Raw genomic sequence first — 27685 nt, 5'->3', positions numbered from 1 at the left:
GATGTTTCTAACTCTCTATCCCTCTCCCTTCCTCTCTGTAAAAAATCAGTAAAATATATTTAAAAACAACAACAACAACAAAAACACATCACCTTGTATAATTGAATGACATGTGCAGGATACAATCTAGAAATGCCTAGACTCACCTACAGAAACATAAGTTAATTCTAACTCCTCATAACCAGAAAGAAAAGCAGATTTCCCTTCTCTCACAGTAAATAGGTCCCTTTACTCAAGTTCTCCTGGACCTTTCCTGAACCCCTCAGCATTCTTTTTGAAACAAGGATTAGGGTGGGAGTGGGGAGGAAACAGGAGGTACAAAGACTAAAAACAGTAAGTAATCTTTACCAAAATACTTTGAGAAAATAATGCATTACGCTACTTTTCCTCTGTAAGAAAAAGAAGTGTGTGTGTTTACTTTTAATTTTGAAATAATTTCAGACTTAAAGTTGTGAAAATAGTAGAGAACCCTATTCTTCATCCAGCTTCCCTTAATATTAACATTGTACATAACCACAATTACCAAAACTAAGAAATTAACTAACACAGTACTATTAAATAAACTACAGATTTTTCTGAATTTTATTAGGTTCTCCTCTAATGTCTTTTTAGATATTTTTAAAGCTTTCCCTATTATTTCCTGTTGATAGGCTAAAGATAATTTAAATGAGTTACTTTGTACATTGTTTAGATGGTGTAGCACAGTGGCTATGATTTGGGTTACTACTTATTAGCTGTATGAACTTGGCCAAATTATTTAATCCCTTTATTCCTTAATTTCTTCATCTGTTCCTATACATCAGAGGTAACAATGCCTAATTCATGGCTATACAGAATATTAAGCAGGATAATGCATGTAATCACTCACTCAGCACACTGATGTGCACACAGTAACCTCTATAGCTGCTATCACAATTAGAGCTATAAAAACAAATGGAATACTAGGTCTTCTTAATTATCAACAAATAGGAAAAACTGTACTAAAATATATGCTCTGGCTGAAAACTCTTGGTAATTACACTTGGCATATATTATAACAAGGAAATACATACCTTCCCCTTGTGCATTTCATTATAAACAGACTTATTAATTTCCCTAATAGGTAAAATAAGCTATCATGTAGATTTCCCTTTATTACTTACATCTTTGACTACATACTTCTCAAGATTTTCAACTGTCTTTTCCTTAAGGGAGCCCTAGGGGGGAAAAAAAAAGAAGTAAGAACAAAATCAGTCTTTAACAGTTTGTAAGACAAATTATGTCTACTATCAACCGAGAAGCATCATTTAAGTATTACCAAAATGGAAAAGCAGACACATTGGAGAAGAGAGGATAAAGTAGCAGATGTGATTTGCTCCAACTCTACTTCCAAAATGTATTTAAAATATAAAATTATTTTTATTTTAACCTAGACATCAAAAACCATTTCATATTTTATTCGGTACAATTTATAGTAAATGTTAATATATTTGTTATCCGCTAGAGTGCCAGGGAGCATGATCGCGCTCAACCTGTCTTTCCCCAAAAGTGCCAGGAGCGCTATTGCGCTCCTCCTGCAGTGTCACTATTAGATGCTAGTAGTTCACTCTTTATTGACAGATGGCACCAAGTGCAGATTAGTTATGATGCCGAATATTTGTAGTTCTAAAATTAACCACTTGGCATTTATCTGCCTAATTTTCATAATTTTTTTCCTAAACTGCTGTAAAATCAGCAAAAATGCCTTGGCAATTTTAGCATAGTTCCTAGGATATTGGTTGGCACTCAAAGGGTTAAGGTTATCAGTCAAGTATTTGGGGGGGGGGGGGGGGACCATAATTATCCTCATAGGATACAGTAAGTATAATATTAACACTAAAATCTCTTCTAAGTGTATTTGTAAAATAAGATCTAGAAACCAAACACAATCTGAAAGCAGGACAATCAAGAACAAAAGTATTAAAGTCTTATAAAGAGCTATCACTAGGGGGCAAATCTGTTTTGTGGGGGTTTTGTGTGTGTGTGTGTTGTTTTTTTTTTTAAAGAGGAAAAACTCGGTTCTATTTGCACCTAGAAAGTTAATGTCAGACAATATCAAACACAGGCCAAGAGTGAGCAGGTAAAGCAGCAGCTCCTACGTACCTTGTAATGAACCCAGTCAACAGCATCCCTTACATCCTGGAACATACTCCGGTAAGACATGAAGAGGTCCCCATCTTTAAATCCTGTTTCACAGCTACAGAGAGATGAAAAGAACATGACAGGGAATCCAAAGGAGGGTAAATAAAATATCACACATTACCCAGGGACCCAAAGGTTCCATTATCACATGGATAATGGCACTGGCTAATTAGGAAAATAATTACTCCCTAATGAAAATTCATCTGACCACCAGAGATGACTATAGTGTTCAATGGAATACAATAACTGTAAATAAATACAAAGTGATAGAATATACTGAGTGGAAGCTAAAAGGCCAGTTTCAAAACATCAAGTTCCTTTATTAATCACTTTTAAGAAACAGGTTCCATCAAAAAAACATTTAAAACTTAAAGTTGGTAATTTAGGTTCTCTCTACCCTGACTTTTCTAACATCTCTAGATACAAAGGTATTGCCTATTTTCTATTTAGCACTCTACCAAATTCAGTGCCTTGAAGTGAGTGGGTAAGGCCTAGAAAGGATAAGGAAGTTAGCAAACTAGCACATATAGCTGAACTTTCAGCAGTGGTTATGCAAATTCCTAAAAAGGATAGGGTAACTTGTTCAAGACTTAAGCAAAATTTTACTTCAGGGAGGATAAACAGTATTTATTCCTCAATCAAATCTTGCTGGGCCTGGGAATGAAATTAAATTACCATCCTGAATGGCTCCTGGGTAGCTGCTGTGAAATGAGTAGGGGGGTTTTAGTGTAATTCTGCTTGACAGATAATCATCACACAAACCTCCCACTCAGTTGTCACAATTAGCACCTCTGCTGGCCGTCTTCATTCCCAGGAGAAGCCAATCAGAAGTGGTCCCTTCCAAACATGGCTGCAGCACACTGGCAAGAAGAGGGGCCGAGTGGGAGGTGAGAGCCTGCATGGAGCTGCTGGTGCCGTCCCATCTCTCAGGCTGGCAATGAGGCATCTCTCACTAGCACTAAATTCACTTCAGAAAAGCAGAAAAGACCTACAATGGCCAGTTCTCTAAAACCCTGTACATTAATTTTTAAAAAAATCAATTGGAAAAAAATTATAGCACATACATACCTGGTATATCTGGGACAATTAGTAAAAAAATCTACTAGGCAGGCCAACAGGTAGGTCTCTGAAAAATGAAGAATAGATATTCGTAAGTTTTAGGTGAGAAAATTCAAACTTATTTTATCTCCCTTGAGCAAAGACAAATAATCATGGAAAGAAGAGAAAGCATCAGTTATATAAGCATAGAATGAATCTACCTGGTAGGTTGAATAATGTATTCAGAATGTAAAATCTTTCAGTGTCATCTCGTTGGATAAATTTATTTGGATACTGCTCTCTAGTTTCTGGTCTGAAAGAAAAAACAAATTTAATTAACTGGTACTCAAAACTAACATTATAAAAACTATGAGAAATATTCATCATTCAAAAATCATTCAAGCCTGGTCAGTGTAGCTCAGTGGTTGGTTCCTGGTCAGGGCACATCCCCTAGTTGCAGGTTCAATCTCCAGTGGGGGGCATGCAAGGAGGCAGCTGATCCATGATTCTCTCTCATCATTGAAGTTTCCCTCTCTTCTCTCTGTTCCTTTCTAAAGTTAATAAAAATTTAAAAACTCATTCAAATACTTATAAGGCAGACTTCCAAATATTACACATAAAGATGGACAAGCTCGGGTTGCAGCCCTAAAAAGTTTTCAATCTGGCCTTCGCTGGTGTGGCTCAGCTGGTTGGAGCATCGTCCTGTGCACTAGAACAGCGGTTGCCAACTGGTGGTCTGTGGGTCCGTGAGGTCCAAAAGGTTGGCAACCACTGGTTTAAGGAAACCTTTGGAGCAGCGGTAGCCAACTGGTGGTCCGTAAGGTCCGAAAGGTTGGCGACCGCTGCACTAGAAGGTCACAGGTTGGGTTCCCAGTCAAGGCACATACCTAGGTTGATCCCTGGTTGGGGCACGTACAGGAAGCAACCGATTGATGTACTAGTATCTCTCTCACACTGATGTATAACTTTCTCAAATGAGTATTTTTCTCTCTCCTTTTTCCCCTCTCTAAAATAAATTTCTAAAAAAGTTGTCAGTCTGTTAAGGGACATTTATAACAAGGTAAAAAATCACAAGAAAGGTGCAAAGAGCTATGAGAAAACTGAGGAAGGGGAGACCATTTCAACTTAAGGGACTGAGAAAAGTAAATGTGGGAGTGAGGAGAGAAAAATCTAGGAAGGATTCATGAAAGGGGTGGCATATGAGCTGATCCTTACAGGCTAGGCAGACCAATTTAGAAACTAGTCCAATTTGAGTAGAGAAGGGGGAGCAGAGAAAAATAAAACTAGAAAGATAAAATGAGGCAGATTATGCTATTGTTCTTAACTTCCTTCAAGTCCAGAGTGCCACTCACAGTGTTTAAGCAGAGGGATAAAATCAGCAGAGCTAAATTGTAAAAATATGAAATCAGTTGGTCTTAGGATAAAATGGGGGAAAAAATGTGCTATGTTGCAAAAATGACTACAAATTCTTCCTATCCTATCTAATAATAGACAAACATGGTAATTAACCATACCTCTGACATGCTTCCCATTGGCTAATCAGGGCGATATGCAAATTAACTGCCAACCAAGATGGCGGCCGGCAGCCAGGCAGCTGAAGCGAACAGGAGGCTTGCTTGCTCCAGTGATGGAGAAAGCCAAGGTTCCCCGCCTGCCGCTGCCGGCCTCTGAGCTGCACTCTAAGCAACTATGTTGCAATTATAGAAGCTAAACAATCCCCAGAAATCTGCTTTCGGCCAGCCAGGCCTCAGGGCTGGAGTTGCAACAGTGGTTCAATTATAGAAGCTAAACAAAGCCCAGATACCTGCTTTCAGCAGCTGAGGTCTCAGAGCTGGAGCCAAGCCTCAGAGCTAAAGCTGGCTCTCAGCTCCAGTGACAGCCATAGAAGGTAAATAAATCCCAGAATGTAAAAAAAAAAAAAAAAAAAAAAAAAAAAGAGGTTGGGAGCTTCAGTCACCTGCCAGCCTGAAAACGGCCCTCAGCCCCTCACCCAGACTGGCCAGGCACCCCAGTGGGGACCCCCACCCTGAAGGGGGTATGACCAGCTGCAAACAGCCATCATGCCCTCATCCAGGCTGGCCAGGCACCCAAGCGGGACCCCCACCCTGATCCGGGACACCCTTCAGGGCAAACCAGCTGGCTCCCACCCGTGCACCAGGCTTCTATCCTATATAGTAAAAGGGTAATATGCAAACTGACCCTAACAGCAGAAGGATTGGGAATGACTGGTCACTATGACACACACTGACCACCAGGGGGCAGATGCTCAATGCAGGAGCTGCCCTCTGGTGGTCAGGGCGCTCTCACATGGGAGGAGCTCTGCTCAGCCACAAGCCAGGCTGATGGCTGCCAGTACAGCGGTGGTGGTGGGAGCCTCTCCTGCCTCCTCAGCAGTGCTAAGGATGTCCGACTGCAGTTTAGGCCTGCTCCCCGCTGGCAAGTGGACATCCCCCGAGGGCTCCCGGGCTGCCAGAGGGATGTCTGATTGCCAGCTTAGGCCCAATCCCCTGGGGAGCGGGCCTAAGCCAGCAGGTGGTCATCCCCTGAGGGGTCCCAGACTGCGAGAGGGCACAGGCGGGGCTGAGGGAGTGCACCAATTTTTATGCATCGGGCCTCTAGTCTCTTTATAATATGACTTTGCAGTTCCTCCTATTATGAGACTCCATCCTTGAACAGCAATAAATGGGATCCAAACAGACTTCAAAAACATTTGTGCATTAGGGCTTGCCTACTCTTGCTGCTCTTGGAACTCTGAGACTACTATGTGAATGAGAGTGAGATAGCCTGCTGGATGATAAAAGGCTACATGCAGAAACGAGGCACCCCAGCCGACAGGCTGCCACCTGCCAGACATGTGAGTGAGGCTATTTCAGATAGAAAAATCATTCAAATAGTCTAATGGCTACATGTAAGGCAGACTTCCAAATATTACACATGAAGATGAACAAGCTCAGGTTGCAGCCTAAACAAGTTTTCAATCTGGCCCTGGCTGGTGTGATTCGGATGGAGCGTTGTCCTGTGCACCAGAAGGCCATGGGTTCAGTTCCTCAGATCAGCTGAGGAACCCCGGAATCATCCAGCTAACTCTAAGAATTCTGAGCTAAATAAAATGGTCATTGTTTAAGCTACTAAGTTCTGAAGTAATTTATTATGCAACAAAAGCTAACTGACACAGGAAGAACTATGAAATCAGTTAAGTGGTTATTGCAGTAGCCTAGATGAGAGCAGTAGGCGCTTATGATGGCAAAGGAAATTAAAGGGAAGAATGTATTCAAGAGAGATTGTCAAAGTAAAATGAACAAGACCAGGCATCTGATTGGATGTGGCAGATGAGGGACATAAAAATCAAAGGTAATGATGTTCAAATAAATAAATAAATAAATAAATAAATTTTTTAAAAGAAAGAAAAAATAAGGCAACAACGAAAGATAATGATGTTCACATTAAGGTGTCTCTCAGAGGGTAGTGAGAATTAGATATGAGAATTAGATCAGAAGTAGATGTAAGAGGAGTTTTATTTTGGATACAGTAAGCTCAAAGTAAACATTTTTACAAAAAATTAGAAACAAACATCAAGAACTTAAAACAGAGATTCAAACTTGAGAGATAACATCTATGCATACGTAGTAGGTGAAGTCATGAAGACTGTTATTATCCAGTAGAGGAGGCCACTTAAGAGTACCAAAAAGAGAGGACTGAGAATATATTCATGGAGAACATTTAGGGTTCAAAAGAAAGAAGCCAGTGAAAACAGAAATTATTAGAGACATATGAGAACCTTGGAGAGTGAAATGAAACACTGCAAGAAGAGGAAGGAGATGGTATTAATAAAAATATTACAGAGGGGAGAAACCAAGATGGCGGCATAGGTAAACACCGGAAATTGCTGCCTCGCACAACCACTTTAAAAATACAACTAAAAGACAAAACGGACATCATCCAGAACCACAGGAAGGCTGGGTGAGTGGAAATTCTACAACTAGAAGGAAAGAGAAAAGCACACTGAGACTCAGAGGAGGTGCGGAAGTAAAGTGCAGAGGTACAGAGGCGCACGTGGAAAGGGCTGGCAACTGAGGACGCGGTTGTCTTTTTCAATCGGGAGGGAGTCTCAAGCTCCCGACGGCCCTGACTCCAGTTCCGGGCGAGTCTCTGGGGACCCAGACTCATATGGGGAGAAACTGGATTGTCTGGCAGCGGGCGGAACTCAAGGGTGGCTTTCTTTCAGAGGTGCTTGCAGCGCTTAACTGGGCACTGAGATGCGGGGCCTCTTAGGGCAGGGCTGAGGAGCAGCCATAGCTGCTTGCTCCGCCCTGTTGTTCCCGAGACCCCACCCCACCCAAGCTATGCGCACAGGCTTTTGCATATGAAAGGCCTGGCCCTTGGCAATCTGAAAATTACCTAAAAAACGGCAGCTGGGTCAGAGAGACCCAGAACTTCCAAAAGAAGGCCCAAGGCCCCACAGCAGCTTGCACTGCTTCACAGCTGGGCCTCATCTGGGCACCTCCAAACCCCAAACAAAGAAGAGGAATCTGCAGATTTCTCCATAGCTCCTGCTGGGTAGCCTCAGGCAGAGGCTAAATTAGCATCTCCTTAGAAATCCAAGAGCCAGTGTACCCAGTGGTCAGAGTGGGACCATCCAGATTACAACTCCTCAGATCCATAAGGGACACACTCAGGGGCAGACTCAGTGAGCACCAAAGCCCCACTAAAGCAAGTCTTGCCCCAGAAGGGTGTCTCCAGCACAGTTCTCCCACTGCAGACACAGCTGATTCTCACAGACAATTGGCCTGGAGGTCAATTCCTCCCAGTGGTACCTACAACAATCAAGGCTTAACTACAACAAGACTATGCACAAAGCCCACAAAGGGGTTCACCAAGAGTGTCCACCTCAGGTAATTGGGGAGGCTGAGCCTCTGGGCCCTATAGGACACCTAGCACAGAAAGCCACTCTATCAACACAGGGAAGCATAAAAAATGCGGAGACAAGGGAACAGGTCACAAATGACAGAAATGGAGGAAAGCAAACTACAGGATATAGAGTTTAAAACCACACTTATAAGGTTTTTCAAGAATTTTCTAGAAACCGCCGATAAATTTAGTGAGACCCTCAAGAAATCTAGTGAGACCCTTGAGGTTATGAAAAAGGACCAACTAGAAATTGAGCATACACTGACTGAAATAAAGAATATTATACAGAGTTCCAACAGCAGACTAGAGGATCACAAGAATCAAGTCAAAGATTTGAAATATGAAGAAGCAAAAGACACCCAACTGGAAAAACAAAAAGAAAAAAGAATCCAAAAATATGAAGATAGTGTAAGGAGCCTCTGGGACAACTTCAAGCATACCAACATCCGAATTATGGGGGTGCCAGAAGAAGCGAGAGAGCAAGATATTGATAACCTATTTGAAGAAATAATGACAGAAAACTTCCCCTACCTGGTGAAAGAAACAGACTTACAAGTCCAGGAAGCGCAGAGAACCCCAAACAAAAGGAATCCAAAGAGGACCACACCAAGACACATCATCATTAAAATGCCAAGAGCAAAAGACAAAGAGAGAATCTTAAAAACAGCAAGAGAAAAACAGTCAGTTACCTACAAGGGACTACCCATATGACTGTCAGCTGATTTCTCAACAGAAACTATGCAGGCCAGAAGGGAGTGGCAAGAAATATTCAAAGTGATGAATAGCAAGAACCTACAACCAAGATTACTTTACCCAGCAAAGCTATCATTCAGAATTGAAGGTCAGATAAAGAGCTTCACAGATAAGAAAAAGCTAAAGGAGTTCATCACCACCAAACCAGTATTATATGAAATGCTGAAAGGTATCCTTTAAGAAGAGGAAGAAGAAGGTAAAGATACAAATTATGAACAACAAATACACATCTATCAACAAGTGAATCTAAAAATCAAGTGAATAAATAATCTGATGAACAGAATAAAATGGTGAATATAATAGAATCAGGGGCATAGAAAGGGAGTGGACTGACTATTCTCGGGTGGGGGAAAGGGGAGGGTGTGGGGGGTGCGGGAAGAGACTGGACAAAAATCGTACACCTATGGATGAGAACAGTGGGGGGGCGGTAAGGGCAGAGGGTGGGGTGGGAACCGGGTAGAGGGGAGCTATGGGGGGAATTAAGAGGAACAACTGTAATAATCTGAACAATAAAGATTTAATTTAAAAAAATTACAGAGAAACAGAAAGGGCGAAAAACTAAAATATAAAAATACACAATTCCCATGGTGAATTTATGGAGATCAACTAATAATCTAAATAACAAACATTAAACTTAAAGTTCATACTCAGAGTAACCTGTATAAATTCCTGCTTGGGTTGGTTAACTACAATGGCATAAACTCTGGATATAAAATTACATTATTTCCTGTCTTTGTCACCCATTTGAAATAAGAGTTCCAATAAAGAATAACTTTGTAGAATATCTCATTTCTAGCTTTCCAAGATTTTCTGTAATGAAAATTAAGGTGAAAGGGAATCGTAATTATATGCATTGCCCCCTTAGATATACTTTCCTATTCCCTCCATCATTAAAGAATAATTCCTTTGCATAGGGATAGTTAATAGTTATAAGGCAATTAGAACCCAAAAGACTTATAAATATAGTTAACAATAACATTTTGTTTAAATTGAGTGCCAAATCATGCTAATATATCTTTTAAATAAAAATTAATTCAGGGGGAGGTAATGTATCATAAAAGAAGGAATACTAGACTTAAAGTTGAGTGGAAAAGTTATATATAGTACAGACTACTGCTAACTTTGTGCAACCCACAGAATAAAGATTTGATCTCAATATTATCCTATTCTAAAACTTTAAAAGCCTTTGCTATTGAGGCTCCAACTCATTGGCAAGGCATTGTAAAGTGCTGCCTAAAGGAGCCGTAACTTCCCTTCCAGCCTTGTCTACCATGTTCTTCAATAACTCTCTCTCTCTCCTTCATCTTCCATCCTCAGTCCCTTCTTCTCCATGGACTTTTTGACTTAAAAGACCATGTAGTGCTAAGTGCTGGTTGAATGATTCTGCATTTACTCATAAATGACTTATTTTTGAAACACTATTAAATTTATTTCCAAAGGTGGTATTTGAAACATTACTAGCTTAGGGGAAGAAAGAAGGTTTTTGGATATTGAGTTAGTAAATCTAATTGTAGTACTAATTTATAGAACTGCTTCTCTCTTCTTCTTTGACTACCTACCCCTCCCCCCACAGCACAAAAATCCCTTTTCAGACATTAATAAATAGAATGTTGGTTCATCTTCACTGGGATTCTGAATTATAGTGCCAATATCCATATGTAAAATAGCTTAGGCTGCTAGTACTACTTGCAATCACTTCACGTTTAAATCCTGCATCGCGATATTCATGGATTGTGAACAAACCCCTCATGAGAGGAATAGTGAAAGAAGGGCAGATATGACAGTGAAAGAAAGGCCTGTCCAGGTGTGTCAAGGTGGGATGTTTACTTCACACTTTTCTCACTATATATTTTGGAAATCTTTGAGCCCTGAAGATTTCCAAGAATCAGCTGAGGAGTCTTGCATAAGATGCTTCAATTCTAAGTAGGGTCTTGCTATAACCACAGATTTAAAGGAAACTCGAAGTTTCAATTAGTTGGTGCCTCTGATCATAAAATTTATTTACCAAAAATATATTGTCTCTTTAGCAATTTCAATGTAGACTGTGCTGTTTTTACTACCTGGCCAATGAGAATGAATAATTCATGACAAAGTTACACGAAAGACTGACACGTAACCTATTTTGGTTTTAAGAGTCGCTCTGATCCTAACACAGTGCCACTGGTAAAGTAGGTAGTATAGTACTAGAGAAGATGTATAACTGTAAAACCTAAGCTATTTTACATATGGATATTGGCACTATAATAATTACAGAAGTTGTCAAACTGTGGTATTGTAATGTTTAAAGAGAAAATTGGAATGTTTCACTAAAAAATAGTAGACACTAAATTTTATCTACTGTTTACTAGGGTAAAAAGTCCAAATTAGTAAGAATAGTGAAAAACAGTCTGATTATAAAAATAAAGCTTATCCTTATTTGTTTTAAATATTGTTACCCTGTATTCATTTTTAACCCCATGTTTTAAAAAATTTTAACAATCTAATATTTGAAGCTATTCATTAGAATATAAAAAAAAATAATGTATTAGCTGTTAAAAATCTTAGTCATTTACACTGTTGTAGTTTTAAATGTTTCAAAGCACTTTTATGTACATACCTCTTCTGAGCAGCTACCTGAGAACTGTATTAAAAGGAGAAAATAAAAATCTTAGAATCTCAAATAAGTCAAAGCCACTACAGTTCTTTTTGGGCAAGTTTCAAGATTACCTTTTTTGGATGCTCTATCATTAGAAAGCACTTATTTTAAACAAAAGATAACTGCTAGCTCTATTTATAAGTCAGCTTGGGTCTTAACTGCCTGATAAGTAATTGTAAAGTATCCTTAAGACATTGTCATCTTCATATTGTTTGACTATACAAATACTAGAAAGAGACTAAAAGGTTTCTTTGTACTCACCCCCTTATGAAGTTAAATCCATGTGCACAGACCAAGAGGTTTCCATAGGCATCAACTTTCAAAAGATTTCCATATAGTGTATCAAAGACAAGTCCCCTATGTGAAAATGAAAACATTATCAATAATGCAAAATAATACAGGCAATAATCTTATATTACTCAATCACCATGAACCAAACTCATCTTATTCAAGCTTTATGGCAACTCAAGTATGTCCTAAAACAACATAACCCTAGAGACTAAAGTAAGTGAATGAAATCTTAAAAACTAATCCCAGAGCAACTAAAAATTATTTACTCTGTCTCGATAAATAATCACAACTGTTTTCTATAAGGAACGAGAGCTTAATGAAACAAGGTATAAACTGTAATTCCTCTTAACTCAGCTGGTTCCATCCTAAAACAGTCTTAATTTCCTTGGACAAAACTGAGCTGGCTTATATTTCCCTCTTTTAGATGTTGTATATGGGACATATATGATGGTGACATCTCAAAAAAACACAATTTAATCTTAAATCTTTCCTAATCAAATTTATTAGTGCAAACTGTCAGAAGGTTCCCCTAGCTCAGTGGTTGAACATTGACCTATGAACCAGGAGGTCACAGGTGTGTGTGTGTGTGTGTGTGTGTGTGTGTGTGTATTTTAAAAAGGCTCTTCCAGCCCTGACAAAGTAGGTAGCTCAGTTGGTTTGAGCATCATCTCAATACACCAAGATTGTGCATTGGATCTCCAGCCAGGGCACATATAAGAAGCAACCAATGAATGCATAAATAAGTGGAACTATAAATTTCTCTCTCTCTCTCTCTCTCTTTCTCATCAATCAATAATTTTTTTTTTTTTAAAGAGGCTCCTGCCCGGCCAGCATGGCTCAGTGGTTGACCATTGACCTATGAACCAGGAAGTCATGATTCAATTCCAGGTCAGGGAATATGTCTGGGTTGTGGGCTCAATACCCAGTGTGGAGCATGCAGGAGGCAGCCAATCAATGATTCTCCTTCATCACTGATGTTTCTATCTCTCCCTCTCCCTTTCTCTCTGAAATCAGTAAAAATATTTAAAAAAATAAAAAGGCTCCTGATTACCAAATTAAGTGTATTAGCAAAACCTGTAATTGCTTTCCAACAACCAAAGTTATATATAGGTAGGAACATCTGTGACTGATTACTGCCCATCAGTTTTACTAGTAATCCTGTTTCTTTTCCATAAATGGATCTCCTTCAATGGCAATAAATGAAGCTCAATTCAAGAATAGAAAAGATATGGTGTACATAAAAAGTCCTTGATAATTTTAAAATCAACATCAACCAACTGAAAAGGAAAAAACACACCTTTTTATTTTTTAATCAGGGCTGCATTTGGAATTATTAAATAGGGGATAATCCAAAATAATCTTGAAAAATTACCTGGTAGGGAATGTAGAATCATAAGCAAAGCTGAGCAGTTCCTGAGGATAGCCAATAGAAACTAATCTCTCCACAGTAAGCTCAAAACCAAGGGACTCATACTCTGGGGACTTGTACACTGCACACAAAAAAAAAGGTTCTCATTAAAAGAATAGCCAATTAAAATAGAAGGCGCTTGTTAAGGGCGGGGGGGAAAAAGGACACTTATGTAATACCCTTTGTAATACTTTTAGCGAAAAATAAAAATTAAAAAAACAAAAAACAAAAAACAAAACAAAAAAACAAACAAAAAAATAAAATAAAATAGAAGGCAAATGAGTGAATTTCTACTCTTTCCTCCCTTTCCTAAATTTCTACCAGATCCTCCCTCTTTCTAAATATGCCTTTTTTTTTTCTTTTTGCCCCCAATTCATGTTTTGTACTGCCCCAAGCAGTCACAGAACTCAACTGTTAGTTTGTTGAAACGGGTAATATTATATATAGTAGGAGCAGCAGTAATAGTTAAATTATCAGACATTTCAGAATAGTTCTTTCATTTTTAAGGAACCTAATTCAAACATTGTTTTCCTCTTTATTCTTTCATATCTACAATCTAAAACAGGGGGAAAAAACTAATATGCACAGTTGTGATATTAACCATGAGAATGTAAGTAAAATAGAAAACTGGGTAGAGGTCTATATCTGTTGAAGGCTTCACTGGTGTGCATAACTGGTGTACAAATCCTTAAAAATGAGCTATGAAAAAACCCAATCTATTTTTGGAATTCCTATTTGGCTTGTTAGCTACATTATATTCCTTCTTTAAGCAGCATAATTCTATTTGTCAGGACTCACTTGTTTTCTTATTAGCCCTAACAATATTATAGTCATCATAATTGCAATTGTATAAGTTTTTACTGCAAAATCAACCATAAAAAGACATGTCTGAGATAATTAGAAAAATCAGGATATGAACTTGGAAGTTACACGACATTAAAGAATTATGATTTATTTCACCCTGGCCGTGTTACTCTGTGTTTAGAGAGTTGGTCCTTATAACCCAAGGGTCTTGGGCTCAATTTAGGTCAAGGGCACATACCTGGGTTGGGGTTTGCTCCCTATCCCCAGTCAGGGCACGTGTGGGAGGCAACCAGTTGATATCTCTCCCTATCTCTCCCTTTTTCTCTCTTTCTCTCTATCCCCCTCCCTTCCACTCTCTCTAACAAGTAATGGAAAAAAATATTCTCCGGTGAGGATTAACCAAAAAAAAATTGTGATTCATTTTATTAGATGTGATTATGGAAGAATTGGGATGTGCAAGTATATGTATAAAAAATATATATGTCTTCTTATCTGCCAAAGAAGCACACTGTTTTTTACAGGTGAAATAAAATGGATTTTGGAATATGGGGTTTTTCCTCTTATATCGTGTATATCTGAAATTTTCTATAATAAAAGATACTTTTTAGAATCATCACTGCAGTTCAACATAAACAAAATGTTATTCCTTTAATTAGGCTTCTTCCAAATGAAATATTTAGTATCTAGGTAAGCATCCTTCTGTCAGTCTCTAGGAGTGGGTAAGTCATATTAATAAAAAAAAAAAAGACCCCCCCCCCCCCAAAAGACTTGTTTTCTTGCTAAATGCCAAATGAGGCCAAAAACAAATCCATTCTATTCCTACATTCTCATAATAATGCAACTATTATCATTACATTATTATAATTCTCCTATCTATGATTAACATACGGCCTATGGCTCCAACTCTGATTTTTTCATTGCAATTAGTCTGCTTATCAAAGTTAATGCTAATATTTTAATGAGTACAATTCAACTTTCCCTTTCCAAAAGCAATCCTTTAGACCAGCTGTCGCCAACCTTTTGGACCTCAAAGACCACCAGTGGTCTGCGGACCACCGGTTGGCAACCACTGCTTTAGACTACTTCTGAAAATACATAAAAGAAAATCATAATACTGGTTGCTCCACAGAAGGGAGATGACTGGCTAAGAGACAGGGGAAGGAAGGAGGAAGACTTTATGTACCTTCTTTTGTACTAAAAAAAGAAAACTTGTAACATTATTAATGTATTTGATCTGTTTTTAAAATTAAATTGAAATTTTAAAAAAGCAAGGTGAGCATTCAAAGTCCTTTAAACATTTGTCATATTTTCAAAGCCTAGAATTATTAAGGTCCTTTAGGAGATGCACTAAGTCTCATCTCATCAGAACAATGCCCCCAAAAGTTGTCATTTCTTTTGTTGTCCTGGGATGTATTAATAAGTTAATGCTAATGCTAACCCCAGCTAACATTTTCAAAACTGGCTATATTTTTTTTCCTCCCCTCAATTCTAACCCCATCCTCACCCCACACAAAAATTTTTTTTGAAGTCTCAAGTGTGAAATTCTTAAATCTAGATGATATATACTGTGATAAAGGAAGTGTTAAATATTCATACACATTAACAGGGCAGTTCAGGTGTATTATATCATAAAAGCAGGAAAGCATGGTATCCACTGATGTCAATTTGAATTAGTCTGAGAATATAAAATAATATCTCATACCCACCCAGTGATTCCACCACAATTGATAGAAAATAACATTTTAAAATTTCCATAAAACAAAAATTACTTCCCAATCTACAAAGCCCCACTTATTTTAAGCAATAGTTAATGAAACAAAATTCCAGTATAGCGAACCAATTTGTGTAACCCATTGACTCTTATGATTTGGCCTATATCAAATGTTTTCAACTAAAAATTTTTCAGAAGGATAACTTGCTGAATCTGCCTTAAGAATGGGAGACAAAAAACAAGCAAACAAACCTCAATTCCCTAAATGAGCAATTTTCCCTAGTTAGAAAATCAGGTAATTTATAGAATAATGGAGTAATAGTGATTAAAACTATGTCTATGAGACACTTTGGACTGAAATCCAAAATAATTTGTTCAGAATTTTTAGTAGGGGAAAAAATAATAAGATGGGGAGATAAAATCTCAGATCCCTATTTTTCCAGAACAAACCCTAGAATAGCAGAAAAAATAAAACCCTCTACACCTGCCACATTGTATTTATTCCAGGGCAGAACTCCTCTAAAGTGTTCAATTGAGATGACCTTCTAAAAATTCCACCTATAGAAATAAACTTTAAATTTCCTTTCTCTCAATGAGCTTAGGGTACTTCCCAAAAATACCATGTATTTTCCCCATTTGCTGGCCTGAAGTTATATAATAGCAAGTACAAACATTAGCTGAAGCAAGAATTTAGGTTATCCCTAAGTCTCATCCAAAGCTCTTTGTGGTGGGGTGTACTACACTACCACTGTTAAAAATGAATTTCTAGATTACATAGCTCATCAAAACTTAAGCTTGGGTGTTGAAACCCACTATCCCTCCAATTTCTTTTATCTAGTCCAAAATAAATTGCTCTAGTCACAGATGGGAATGGATTCAGCAGAGAGAGGCCAAACTCCACTTAGACAACACTATCTATTTCACTAAGCTCTATATTAATCAGTAAGAACTATGAGCTATTGACATTTTCTCATAAGCATCCCGGATAATCATTTCAGCAACACGAACTCCCAGGTCATTAAATCATCTGTCAGGGAACTATAAAGCACAACCAGGGCTTGAGAAACAGAACCACAGCTGCACAGAGCACTAGTTTAGATGTTTTGTTCTAAGTGTCCCTTGGGAATAATCACAATTTGTTCTGACCTGATGGCAAAAATGACTATTTCCTGAAGCCTACAAAGTTACCACCATTTTTTTAAAAAGTAAACACATACATAAATAAGTAAACAAATAATAAAATTCCTCTTTCAAACAAGCCAGCCTTGACATATGTGGAGAACTATATACATTACCTCTGACTATAGAGTGCTATGCCTCTCTACAGCTACAAAGGCTCTAATTTTAATTTCTCTTGAAAAACTGGCCAGTAAATGATGCAGTTTCAAGCTCAATTCTTACAACTGACTTCCCAAAACACAGCCAGTAGCTTCAGAGTAAACATAACCTCACACATGTACTGCTTATTTCTTCTTCAAGAAAGTCCTCAGGCCTATCCTAATTTACCCAATATCCAAAGACAAAGAAAAAAGTTATTTTAAGGGCTAGAGTCCGAAAAAGAGGACTGCTTCAGCCACTAGGGCAGCACACAGTGTCCTCGGGTTACGTAACTAGCCTATAAAGAGAACAACCGAAGCTTTGAAAGCTAAAGCTACTGAGAACATTTAAAGATATTCTTTACTCCATCATCTCCAAGGAAAAAAACAGTTCTTCAAAAGATATCAACTGCATGTTGTGGGGATAAGAGCTCTGAGCTCTGTTTAAGTAGATGCTATTCATACAAGAGAGAACTTAGGTAAGAGGAGACAGTGCGCCTTTGGAATGAGCCAGAAACTTTCTGCAGGGAAGTCTGGAATTCTCATGCACTTTTTACCGTTGCCACCAAGACACACTGTGGTAGTAGTTTCTAGATTTAAGGGGGGGGGGGGGGGGGGGGGCCGCCGGCGGGAGGGCAAACCTCTACAGAGGTTCCAGCCTAGCAGAGTGCTGCTGCCAAAATGAGAACTCACATGAGGCAGATGCAGATGCAGAGTGTGTCACTCCAGTCTTGAAGGAGTTACACTGGCTCTCCTGTTAAAAAACAAAATAAAGCAACAAAACAAAACAATAACAAAAACAGGTTTAAAACTATTGTGATGGGCTGGAGTGGAGATAGCATTTGGAAACTGGTATTTATAGGAGTTACTGCCCCCTCCTATTTAGAAGCCTGTGATCATCATTAGACTAAAATTTGTCTAATTGCCCATAACAAGGGTATTGAAAATAAACATTAAGTATTGTGCATTATTTACTATTCTGGCACCCTGAACCTGGAATATAACAAGTCTGATCCTGAAATGTAAGTTAAAAGGAAAAACAGAAAAAATTAATTTATTTTTGTCTTAGTTTATTTTCTCTAGCATATTTCAGGTTAATATGGTAGAAACTGAATGCAGCTGGTAGGCAGTGTTTAAAATTGAAACAGACTAAATAAAGATTACAAGAATGAACCAGAGCAGTCTCATGTTGTTTTTGAGTACCTATTTAAATTAAATCTACCTATACCTAACTATCTACTCTTCTACCCTTTCAACACCTAAATTTGCCATCATAATATAGACAAGAATCAACTTCATGTTGCTAAAAAACTAATCCAATGTCTAAATGTAGAAAAAAGGAAATTTTTAAATTTTTATTCTGTCAGTGGATATTTGCCCTTGTAAGTGCAGTCATATTATTCCGCTTTCATAATGTTAAAGAAACTACCCAGTCTATCAAAATAACTGACTCAAAGTTACATGAAGAACCCTTACAGATACTGACATTTTTAAGATATGTATTACTTTAACCATATAGAGAATCATTTGCCCTAGAGATAATTCAGGCTAAACATACCATCAGACTTCTCCAACTTCTGGATTTTTATGAGAAATGGTATTAAACAGAAATAAATGACTAAATATAATGTCTAAAAGTCCTAAAAATATTACAACTAGGAGAAACCACCACCACCAATTACTATAAAAACCAAAATCCAACCCAACCACACAAGAATAGTTATTTGCTTTTATGCTGTAAAAGGGGTTTTACTGGTTTATTCCCTTCCTTAGTCCTGTTAATCCCTAACTCCAGGGGAAAATCCCCACCTGGGGAAACCTTTCTCAGAGAGGTGACCTTGGTTAAAACACATAGTGCTAAGAAGGGGAGCAAACATATTAAGAACAGTATGTCATATACGCCAGGTCCCTTGAAACATATGCTATGCAGATGTTTCTTCCCTGCAGCAACTGTGTCAAGCAGCAAGGATGGACTGACTTCCGGCAAGTCTTCATAATAAATTCCCAATAGATTTTTATTTTATTTGGTTTTATGAGAGTGTTTTCCAATTTATTTTTTATTAATAATTTTATCAACCACAATCCTGGGTTTTTTTTCCTTTTTAGCGTTTCATCTTTTTTTGTAGTTTCTTGTTCCTGGGTTGTTGATTTTCATTTGTTACCCTAGTTTCTCTGTTCAAGCACTCTGCCTATCCTCTTATTCTACTGTTTCAGAAAAACAAGAAACAAAAAACCCAGTTCAAAAGTGCTTTTAAGACCACTAAGGGGATAATGAATGCATTTTACTTATCAAACTACACATTACTATAGTCCTTTAATTGTCAATTGTATACATTTTATCCATTCACAAATTGATAAATCTCTCAAGAATACGTTGGAGGGTAATAACTTTTACTAGTAACTTTTACTCAAATGGAGGTGCCCATTCTCCAACACAAAATATCTTGCATATAGTAGACATGTTTGGAGGACTGGGGAGTAAGGTAATGTGGAAGTTCTACATTTTCCAAGTTGTGAGAAGGATGCCCTGAGTACTATCTTAAGACTTGGGACAATGAGAAATTCTTGACTTTGTAATGAAGGTTATCTTCTTTGGTTTGTACCAAAAACCTTTCAAGATATACACTGTTGTCACACTAAGAACTTCAAATAGATGCATCCAGTTTATAGACAATCCATAGTAAGTACAACTCAGCTGATGTTCCATATTAATTTAAGTCACCACTACTGCAAGGAGTCTCATCTTTCTTTAAGGAGAAATGCTGAAGCACAGACCCAAAGGTTTACAATGTCATAGGTTTCATTAAAAAGAAGAAAAAGTCCTATCTACAGCCAAATTATTTTTGACCAGAATGCCACGACCATTCAGGAAGGAAAGGGCAGTCTTTTCAACAGTGTTGAGAAAACGGAATATCCACATGCAAAGGAATGAAGTTAGACCCTTAGCTGACATCATGTACAAAAATTAACTGAAAATGACGTGGCTGCCCATGAACCAGGAAGTCATGGTTCAATTCCCAGTCAGGGCACACATGTCTGGGTTGTGGGCTTGATCCTCAGTAGAGGGCATGCAGGAGGCAGCTGATCAATGATTCTCTCATCATTGATGCTTCTCTCTCTCGCCCCCCTTCCCCTCATTTCCTTTCTCTGAAATCAATAAAAAAAAATGTTTAACTCAAAATGGATCAAAGATCTAAACGTAAGAAATACCATTCACTGGAAACACTGCTTAATTTCTACGGAAACAATCTGATGTCAAATAAATACCTTCTCATTAAAAAGCTATTCAGATAAGAACTTTCACTTTCTATTAATTCAAGATCATTTGCAGTATTTAAAAATTCAAAAACAAAATTATTCCACTGCCATTTATCTAACATAACAGATTTTTCCACAATATACAGCAGTGTAAATGAATTTAATATTGCTATTATTCTCCGTATTTATACTTAGATTTTTCCTTACAGTTCAAGCTCAGTATATTAGTACTTAGTATCACCAGTCAGAACAAAACTACTTTCAATGCGTTATTATTTTACATACATTATTTCATTGAAACTTTATTCTGATAGTTTATTCACCTATAACGCTTTTTTGATCAAATTAAGAAACTAAGACTCAGGGAGAATAAACAACATGCTGATGGGTAAAGAGCTGGCACACCTCCATACTGGGAGGAGCTGACGCCAACATTCCTCATTGTTATCATTTATCCTCATACCTCTGTATACCATGCGTTTTAAATGTTAACTATCCTGCACCCATCAATGTAAAAGAAATATACATCTACTTTATTTTTTATTGAATCCGAGGTATTTCCCTGCTTTACTTTCTTCTTGCCATCTTAATATGCCACCAATGGATTTCATGAACCTTCCTTATCGCTTCCTCCTTTGATTCTAATGTATAAAATGAACTGCAAACGGGTGTTTCACCTTGAAGGGTGTTAGCTGGTTTCTGTTCTGAAAAAGCTGCATTTAATACCAGATGGGTCCTGCATGGTCCTGAGACAGTAAACAGCTCATCTGTCTGAAAATGTCAATGAAGACAAGAATTATCTACTGGCTATCTCTGCCCCTTACAAGTGGACTTTTTCAAGTTTGATGGACTTAAAAATCCCCCTTCAATTCACTCGGTCTTTGCAGGTGATACTCATCATGACCTCCACTACTCAAACTGATAATCACTGGGCCTGGTTGCAAAGAATCATGCAGAAAGGATATTCAACAGAATCTGCAGATGTTTCGTGATAATTTCTGATATTACGTTTCTCATTGTTCATAACCTGATGGACATTTATGACAGATACTGGGAGTCACAGGAAATCGCCACAATCCAATGAGAATTATCAGGGTGTCTCATTAACAAGGACTGAATTGATGCCTCACAAAAGGAGAAACCGACAGACACCACTTCAGGATGATCTTAAATTAAACCTGGATGCCTTTGGGTCTTTTTAAAGTCTCTTAAGCATTTTTAAACAAAACAAAAAAATAAATAAAATAAAATAAAACGAACTGCAAAATTTTTTTTTTAATATATTTTTCTTGATTTCAGAGAGGAAGGAAGAGGGAGAGAGAGATAGAAACATCCATGATGAGAGAGAATCATGGATCGGCTGCCCTCTGCAAGCCCCCCACTGGGGATTGAGCCCACAACCCGGGCATGTGTCCTTGACCAGAGTCAAACCCGGGACTCTTCAGTTCCCAGGCCCACGCTCTATCCACTGAGCAAAACCGGCTAGGGCCAAACTGCAAAACTTTTATTCCCTAGAGCAGGGGTGGGCAAACTTTTTGACTCGAGGGCCACAATGGGTTCTTAAACTGGACCAGAGGGCCGGAACAAAAGCATGGATGGAGTGTTTGTGTGAACTAATATAAAATCAAAGTAAACATCATTACATAAAAGGGTACGGTCTTTTTTTTTTTTTTTAGTTTTATTCATTTCAAACGGGCCGGATCTGGCCCGCGGGCCGTAGTTTGCCCACGGCTGCCCTAGAGCATTATCTCAATTCTTTCAGATTTTGCTTCCAGATCTGGCCCTCAACCCTGGCTCAAATAACCTCTTTTAACCTTCTTTTAGGTTTGAAATTTTTTTTGTCAACACTGATATACATATATCAAGTGCAAAGAATGTTGCTAAAGTAACTTGGGATAAGAAAGGAATTATAAATACGCCTGCCAGGTACTTTTTATATAAAACATAGTCCACCGTTGGACAGTGGCAAAGCTAATATACAAGACTCAGTATTACCTAGATTCTAAATATTGACTTTCGTAAATAAACTCAGCTGTATTTAGTAGATAAACTAAAGCATAATTAGTATACACGATCTCATTAGAAAAATAAAGCATTAATCTACAGTATTACACAGATAAGAAGCTAAATGCCAATACTACATTACTCCTATAGGCAGATTTCAGGATTAAAATTTATTTAGGTTCAAGACAATCAGGAAAAATTAATTTATGTCAATAGACAAGATTTTTGTTTTGTTTTTAATTTTATATAAAAATGTCAATTACATAGAAATCTTACAAATGAACTAAGAAAAACATAAAATACGCATAACTCACTTTACAGAGATAGCTGATGATAAAGAGATATCTCTGAAAAACTGTTTAAGGTATTAAGTGGCATTCAGATGAGATGACAATAATAAGGTTCCCATTAGGATAGATTATGTTACTAAACACTGTAACTAAAAATCATAAATTAAAACAAAAATACAAGTAAGCCCATCAATTTCTTTTAACAAACTAAAACAGAACAAAATAAAACCTCCCCAACTTCATTCAACCAAAGGTCTATATAGTTTACTTCCGGAAAATTACAAGTTGAGAATTATTACATATACAGTTTAAAATCCTTTAAGTACAAGTATGTATGCTTGCCTCACCCTCTTATTTATTAGTGACAAATCAAAGCTTTAAATGATTACTCACCGCCAATTCTATCAACCCCATGACATGAAGAACAATATTCTCAAAATAAGTGAGTAATCAAAACCAAATCAAATCATACCACCACCCTCCCAAAGAAAGTCTTCTGTGGCCATTATCTAAAATATCAAAAACAGAGCTGTTTCCTTATGAAAATAGCTTATATCCAATAGCTAATATCCAAATTAGGTCCCACCTCCCACACTTTCCATAAGAGTCAGATAATTTCACACATTGAAAACAATGAAAGAAATCTTTGAAAAGCCCTATGTAGATGTTTTCTCAGAACAAAATTGGGCAGTTTACAGTATAAAATAAGCCCTAAGCCAATAAGCACCCTCTCTCAATAAATGTACCATTCAAATCATGCCTGCCATTTGAGATGTCTATCCACACACTTCAGATGCATCAACACTAGGCTCACTATCAATGTCACTATATCATAACTCTGAAAACTAGTAATCCATCTATGCTGTAAATCAAGCATGTCAAACTCGCAGACCAGCCAATATAACAGTATGTAAGAAACGTTTTAATAAAAATTTTGTAACTTAATTTTTACAATATCCTGTTATACGTAATCTATAATAATAAAAACATACTATGCTAATTAGACCGGAAGGCCAAACAGCAGAACGACCGTCCAGACAACCTTCCAGACGAAGCTGCCAGGGCTGGCTGCAAGGGCCAAGGCAGCCAGGGCTGCGAAGGCCTACTCTTGCACAAATTTCGTGCATCGGGCCTCTAGTTATTAATAACAAACGACAACGTTCGCTAATGACTGATTACTATAATCGTGTTGCATTCATTTCCCTTATGTGCCTTACTCTCAGGCACACCATTTCTCTCCACTAATACTAGCAGTGAATATTTTAGCAACCGACTGCCATGTCATTAGTCTTGTACTGACTTGCTTGTTGTGCACAAGGGGAAATACTTCACTTTCAGAGAACAAGAAAAATAGGTTTATTTGTGTTATGCTTATTAACTTGTTCAGTTATTCAGTGGTAAGTTAATGTTCAAGAAAAAATATTAAATTTTATTAAAATGTCCTATTATTTTATGTTAACGATTACTCATTTATTTCAGCCCTTTGTATTCAGCATGTCTCTATCGAAATAAATCTGTTTCTATGAAAATTGAAGTGTTTGTTGTTTTTTTACGGCCCACATAAATGTAAACCTTCATTTGGCCCATGTTAGCCTTTGAGTTTGACATGCTTGCTGTAAATGGTAACTCTGTATCACTCAAAATATTGTATGCCAGCCTGGACAGTGTAGCTCAGTCAGGGGTACAAAAAACAACAAAAAAGCAAGTAAAAAGAAGAAATCAAAGTATTTTTAAAGTGTAAAGACTAAGATTCAGTGACTTTTTCACTACGTAAGAACATTTTTCCTAATTCTGTGATATATAGTATCTCAATGCCTAGTAACAAAATATGTCGGGCACATTACAGGTTTTCAATAAATACTTACTGAACTATTTCAATAAGAATATCTTAATAGCCCTAGCCGGTTTGGCTTCAGCCTGCGGGCTGAAGGATCATAGGTTCAATTCTGGCCAAGGGTACATGCCCGGGTTGCGGGCTCGATCCCCAGTAGGGGGCATGCAGGAAGCAGCCGATCAATGAGTCTCTTTCATCATTGATGTTTCTCTCTCTCTCACCCTCTCCCTTCCTCTCTGAAATCAATAAAGAAATACATTAAAAAAAAATAAAAAATGTCTTAATAACGAAGAGGAGGAAAGTTTGTCATTTTTTGACCCCAGTAACTTCTATTTCTACCTAGATAATATCTTTCAGCTACCTTGCCATTCCGTCCCCCGAAGAGCTAGAATTCTAGGAAGAAGAGAGATTGTAGGATTTTCTCCTGATTTGGACAGCAAAATCTACATTGAAAAAGTACAGTGCTTCCACCTGCTTTCTGACAAGTGCTCCCAAAAGTGCCTGTGTCCAATTAGGAAAATCAAAATGTTGCAAAAACAACTTTAAGGTAACAGGAAACCAAATAAGTAACAGGTATGGATGAGAGAAATTCATATAATTCAGTGTATGTTTTTAATACATAACTTGTTTGGTAAATATCATGGCCACATCTATGTGGCAAGTACCTATAAATTGCATCTATTCATTTTTGTACATTAATATTATATATATTTGTAGCCTAAATTGAACATCAAATTGAGATTTTTAAAATTTGAAACAAGTCAGTTTTCTAATACTGTTATATAAAAAATTTTCCTGAAGATAAGTAAATTTATACAATTTAAAGGGTTTTGTGTATTTAATAACAATATATTTTAGAGAAAATTTCTAAACATTCTTTTCTGAGTGTTATAGCTGTACACACTTGCTCAACTTAGTCCCTCATCCCTAGTACTTCTTAAATTACATTATATTTTCATTAATATTTGTAACAGACTGCAAATATTTTAATGAAAACTTTGCAAGTTCTGAAAAGATGTTACAGCTATTGACTAAGGCACTGATTACTTCAAATATATCTCAGTGCTAGTGTTTAAGGTCTATTTGATATTGAACAAAGCTAATAGCTGTAGTTGTTAAAAGTCTTTACATAGTATGTATGCAGTCATTTCAATGAAAAATGAACACATTTTCCATTTGTTTTAAAGATAACATTAAAATTTTTAACTGATAAAAATTTACCTTGTGGTAGAGCGAGAGATATAAATAACAGCTTAATAAAATAAAAGCCAAAAGTGCCCAAATATACACAAAAGGTATTACTTCACCATATCATTTCTTACCAGGGTCTCAAAAATAACTTAGCACATGGTCTACCTATCTGTACCAAATTAAATGTCAAGGATATCTGATAATTTCAATACTCACAAATCTCAACAGAAGCAGCTAAATATATGATTAAATCAGTAAGTGTTTATTCAATTGCCTACTGTGATAATCCAAAGCAATCTTAGACAATCAAAAAGTGCTACTCACCAGCAAGTGTATAATCCATATCAAAACCAAAACACTTTATTTTCTCCATGGCTAAACTTCGGTTCACAAACACCCTGAAGAAAGGAGTAAACAACAATATCTCAATTAATACTGAAACAACAACAAAAAATTAAGTTTAACAAAATTATTTGCTATCTTTCTACATTTTCTCATTTAAGTACCAATATCTCTCTATATAAAAGGCTAATATGCCAAGTGTCCGACCATCCGACCAGTTGCTATGATGCACACTGACCACCAGGGGGCAGACGCTCAACACAGGAGCTGCCTAGCTGCAGTGACCTGGCAGTGGCAGTTCTCAGGTGACACACCCCGAAACCAGAGAGGAGGGAGCCCAATTCCTTGTGGGGCCATGCAATTCCACCTTCAGCCGTGGGTTATGTTGTTGCTGGGGCACTGTAGGCCCGAATCTGGTTTACTACACACTTGCATTTGAATTCCACACTTTGTATGAAAGCAACTTTGCAGAGTGCCCTCTCAAACTCCGGGACCCCTCGGGGGATGTTGGAGAGCTGGTTTTGGCCCAATCCTTGCAGGTCAGGCCAAGGGACCCCACCTGCGGAAGGGACCCCACTCACTCCACAGAAGCCAGGGAGGGACCGTGGGAGGTTGGCTCCAGGGCATGACTGGCCCATATCGCCCAATCCCGCCCTGCTGGCCACCTTCTAATTAATTTCCTTTCAATGTGCATGAATCCGTGCACTGGGTCACTAGTAAATCATAATAAAATTATTCAAGTCCTTTTTATACCTTAAGTGAAATGAGAGGTTACATGAAAATATGTGGACTTTCTTACTGTGTTTTGATATTAACAATGCCATGTAGTCAAAATTTGAGTAAATTAGCTTTTTTTCAAATTATAACCCCATAAAATAGGTTTATTTCTGAGCTTTATAATTCATTCATTTGTAATTTATTTAATAGACAAAGGTTCATTTCAGCCTATCAGATGCCAGATACTAAAGACATAAATAGAGATTCATTCAACAAATACTTGAGTGCCTACCATATGCTAGATATAGCCGTGGGCAAACTACGGCCCGCGGGCCGGATCCGGCCCGTTTGAAATGAATAAAACTAAAAAAAAAAAAAAAAAAGAAAGACCGTACCCTTTTATGTAATGATGTCTACTTTGAATTTATATTAGTTCACACAAACACTCCATCCATGCTTTTGTTCCGGCCCTCCGGTCCAGTTTAAGAACCCATTGTGGCCCTCGAGTCAAAAAGTTTGCCCACCCCTGTGCTAGAAACTATGATGTGGCAGTGAACAAAAGAGTACGTGCCCTCAAGGAACTTCTGTTTTAACTTAGAATCTCAACCCTTGAGAGATTCAGCCTAGCAGGAGTAGGACTTACAAAGCAAATAATTATAGCAAGTCAATAAATGCTATAAAATATCATGAAGGACAGAGCACCAATTGTTTAGAGATCAGAAGAGATGTGTGAGCTGAATCTTAAACAATGAATAGAAGCTTTCCAGTAGAACAAAGCAAGAAAGGCAACCCAGGCAGAATAACCAAGCAAGGACAAGGTTTATAATGAATGATAAAACATTTATTAAGGCTGAAGCTGAGTTTTCTTTGGTTGTGCTTTTCTGTTTGTTTTAGCAAAACGAGGTTTTCTAGAGGAACGGGTGGAGGGAAGGAGCAATAAAAGCTAAGAAGCAAAAAAGTTTAACAGAGGTCAAAATCATGAAGATTTTGCTTGCTATGGGATCATGGACTTTATCCTGCAAGCA

General features: G+C 37.6%; 1 protein-coding gene across 8 annotated transcripts in view; it reads right to left on the bottom strand.

Annotated features, from left to right (window-relative positions):
* Nucleotides 1–27685, bottom strand: part of NT5C2 (5'-nucleotidase, cytosolic II) — a 138351-nt gene that overhangs the window by 9286 nt on the left and 101380 nt on the right. For 6 of the 8 annotated variants that reach the window (XM_070432369.1, XM_070432370.1, XM_070432367.1 and 3 more), the window contains 8 exons: nt 25926–25999; nt 13158–13275; nt 11756–11851; nt 11456–11479; nt 3420–3511; nt 3229–3286; nt 2122–2215; nt 1143–1196 (listed from right to left, as the gene is read on the bottom strand). In XM_070432369.1, the coding sequence (XP_070288470.1) occupies nt 1143–1196; nt 2122–2215; nt 3229–3286; nt 3420–3511; nt 11456–11479; nt 11756–11851; nt 13158–13275; nt 25926–25999 (610 nt within the window). The remainder of the gene's footprint in view (nt 1–1142; nt 1197–2121; nt 2216–3228; nt 3287–3419; nt 3512–11455; nt 11480–11755; nt 11852–13157; nt 13276–25925; nt 26000–27685) is intronic. The other 2 variants (XM_070432371.1, XM_070432373.1) reach the window with 1 other exon arrangement.

The sequence above is a fragment of the Myotis yumanensis genome, unplaced genomic scaffold (genome assembly GCF_028538775.1).
Source record: "Myotis yumanensis isolate MYYU_CA2020_CCGP unplaced genomic scaffold, mMyoYum1.0.hap1 SCAF_13, whole genome shotgun sequence".
NCBI classification, from domain to species: domain Eukaryota; kingdom Metazoa; phylum Chordata; class Mammalia; order Chiroptera; family Vespertilionidae; genus Myotis; species Myotis yumanensis.
This window is presented reverse-complemented; position numbering and strand designations above follow the sequence as displayed.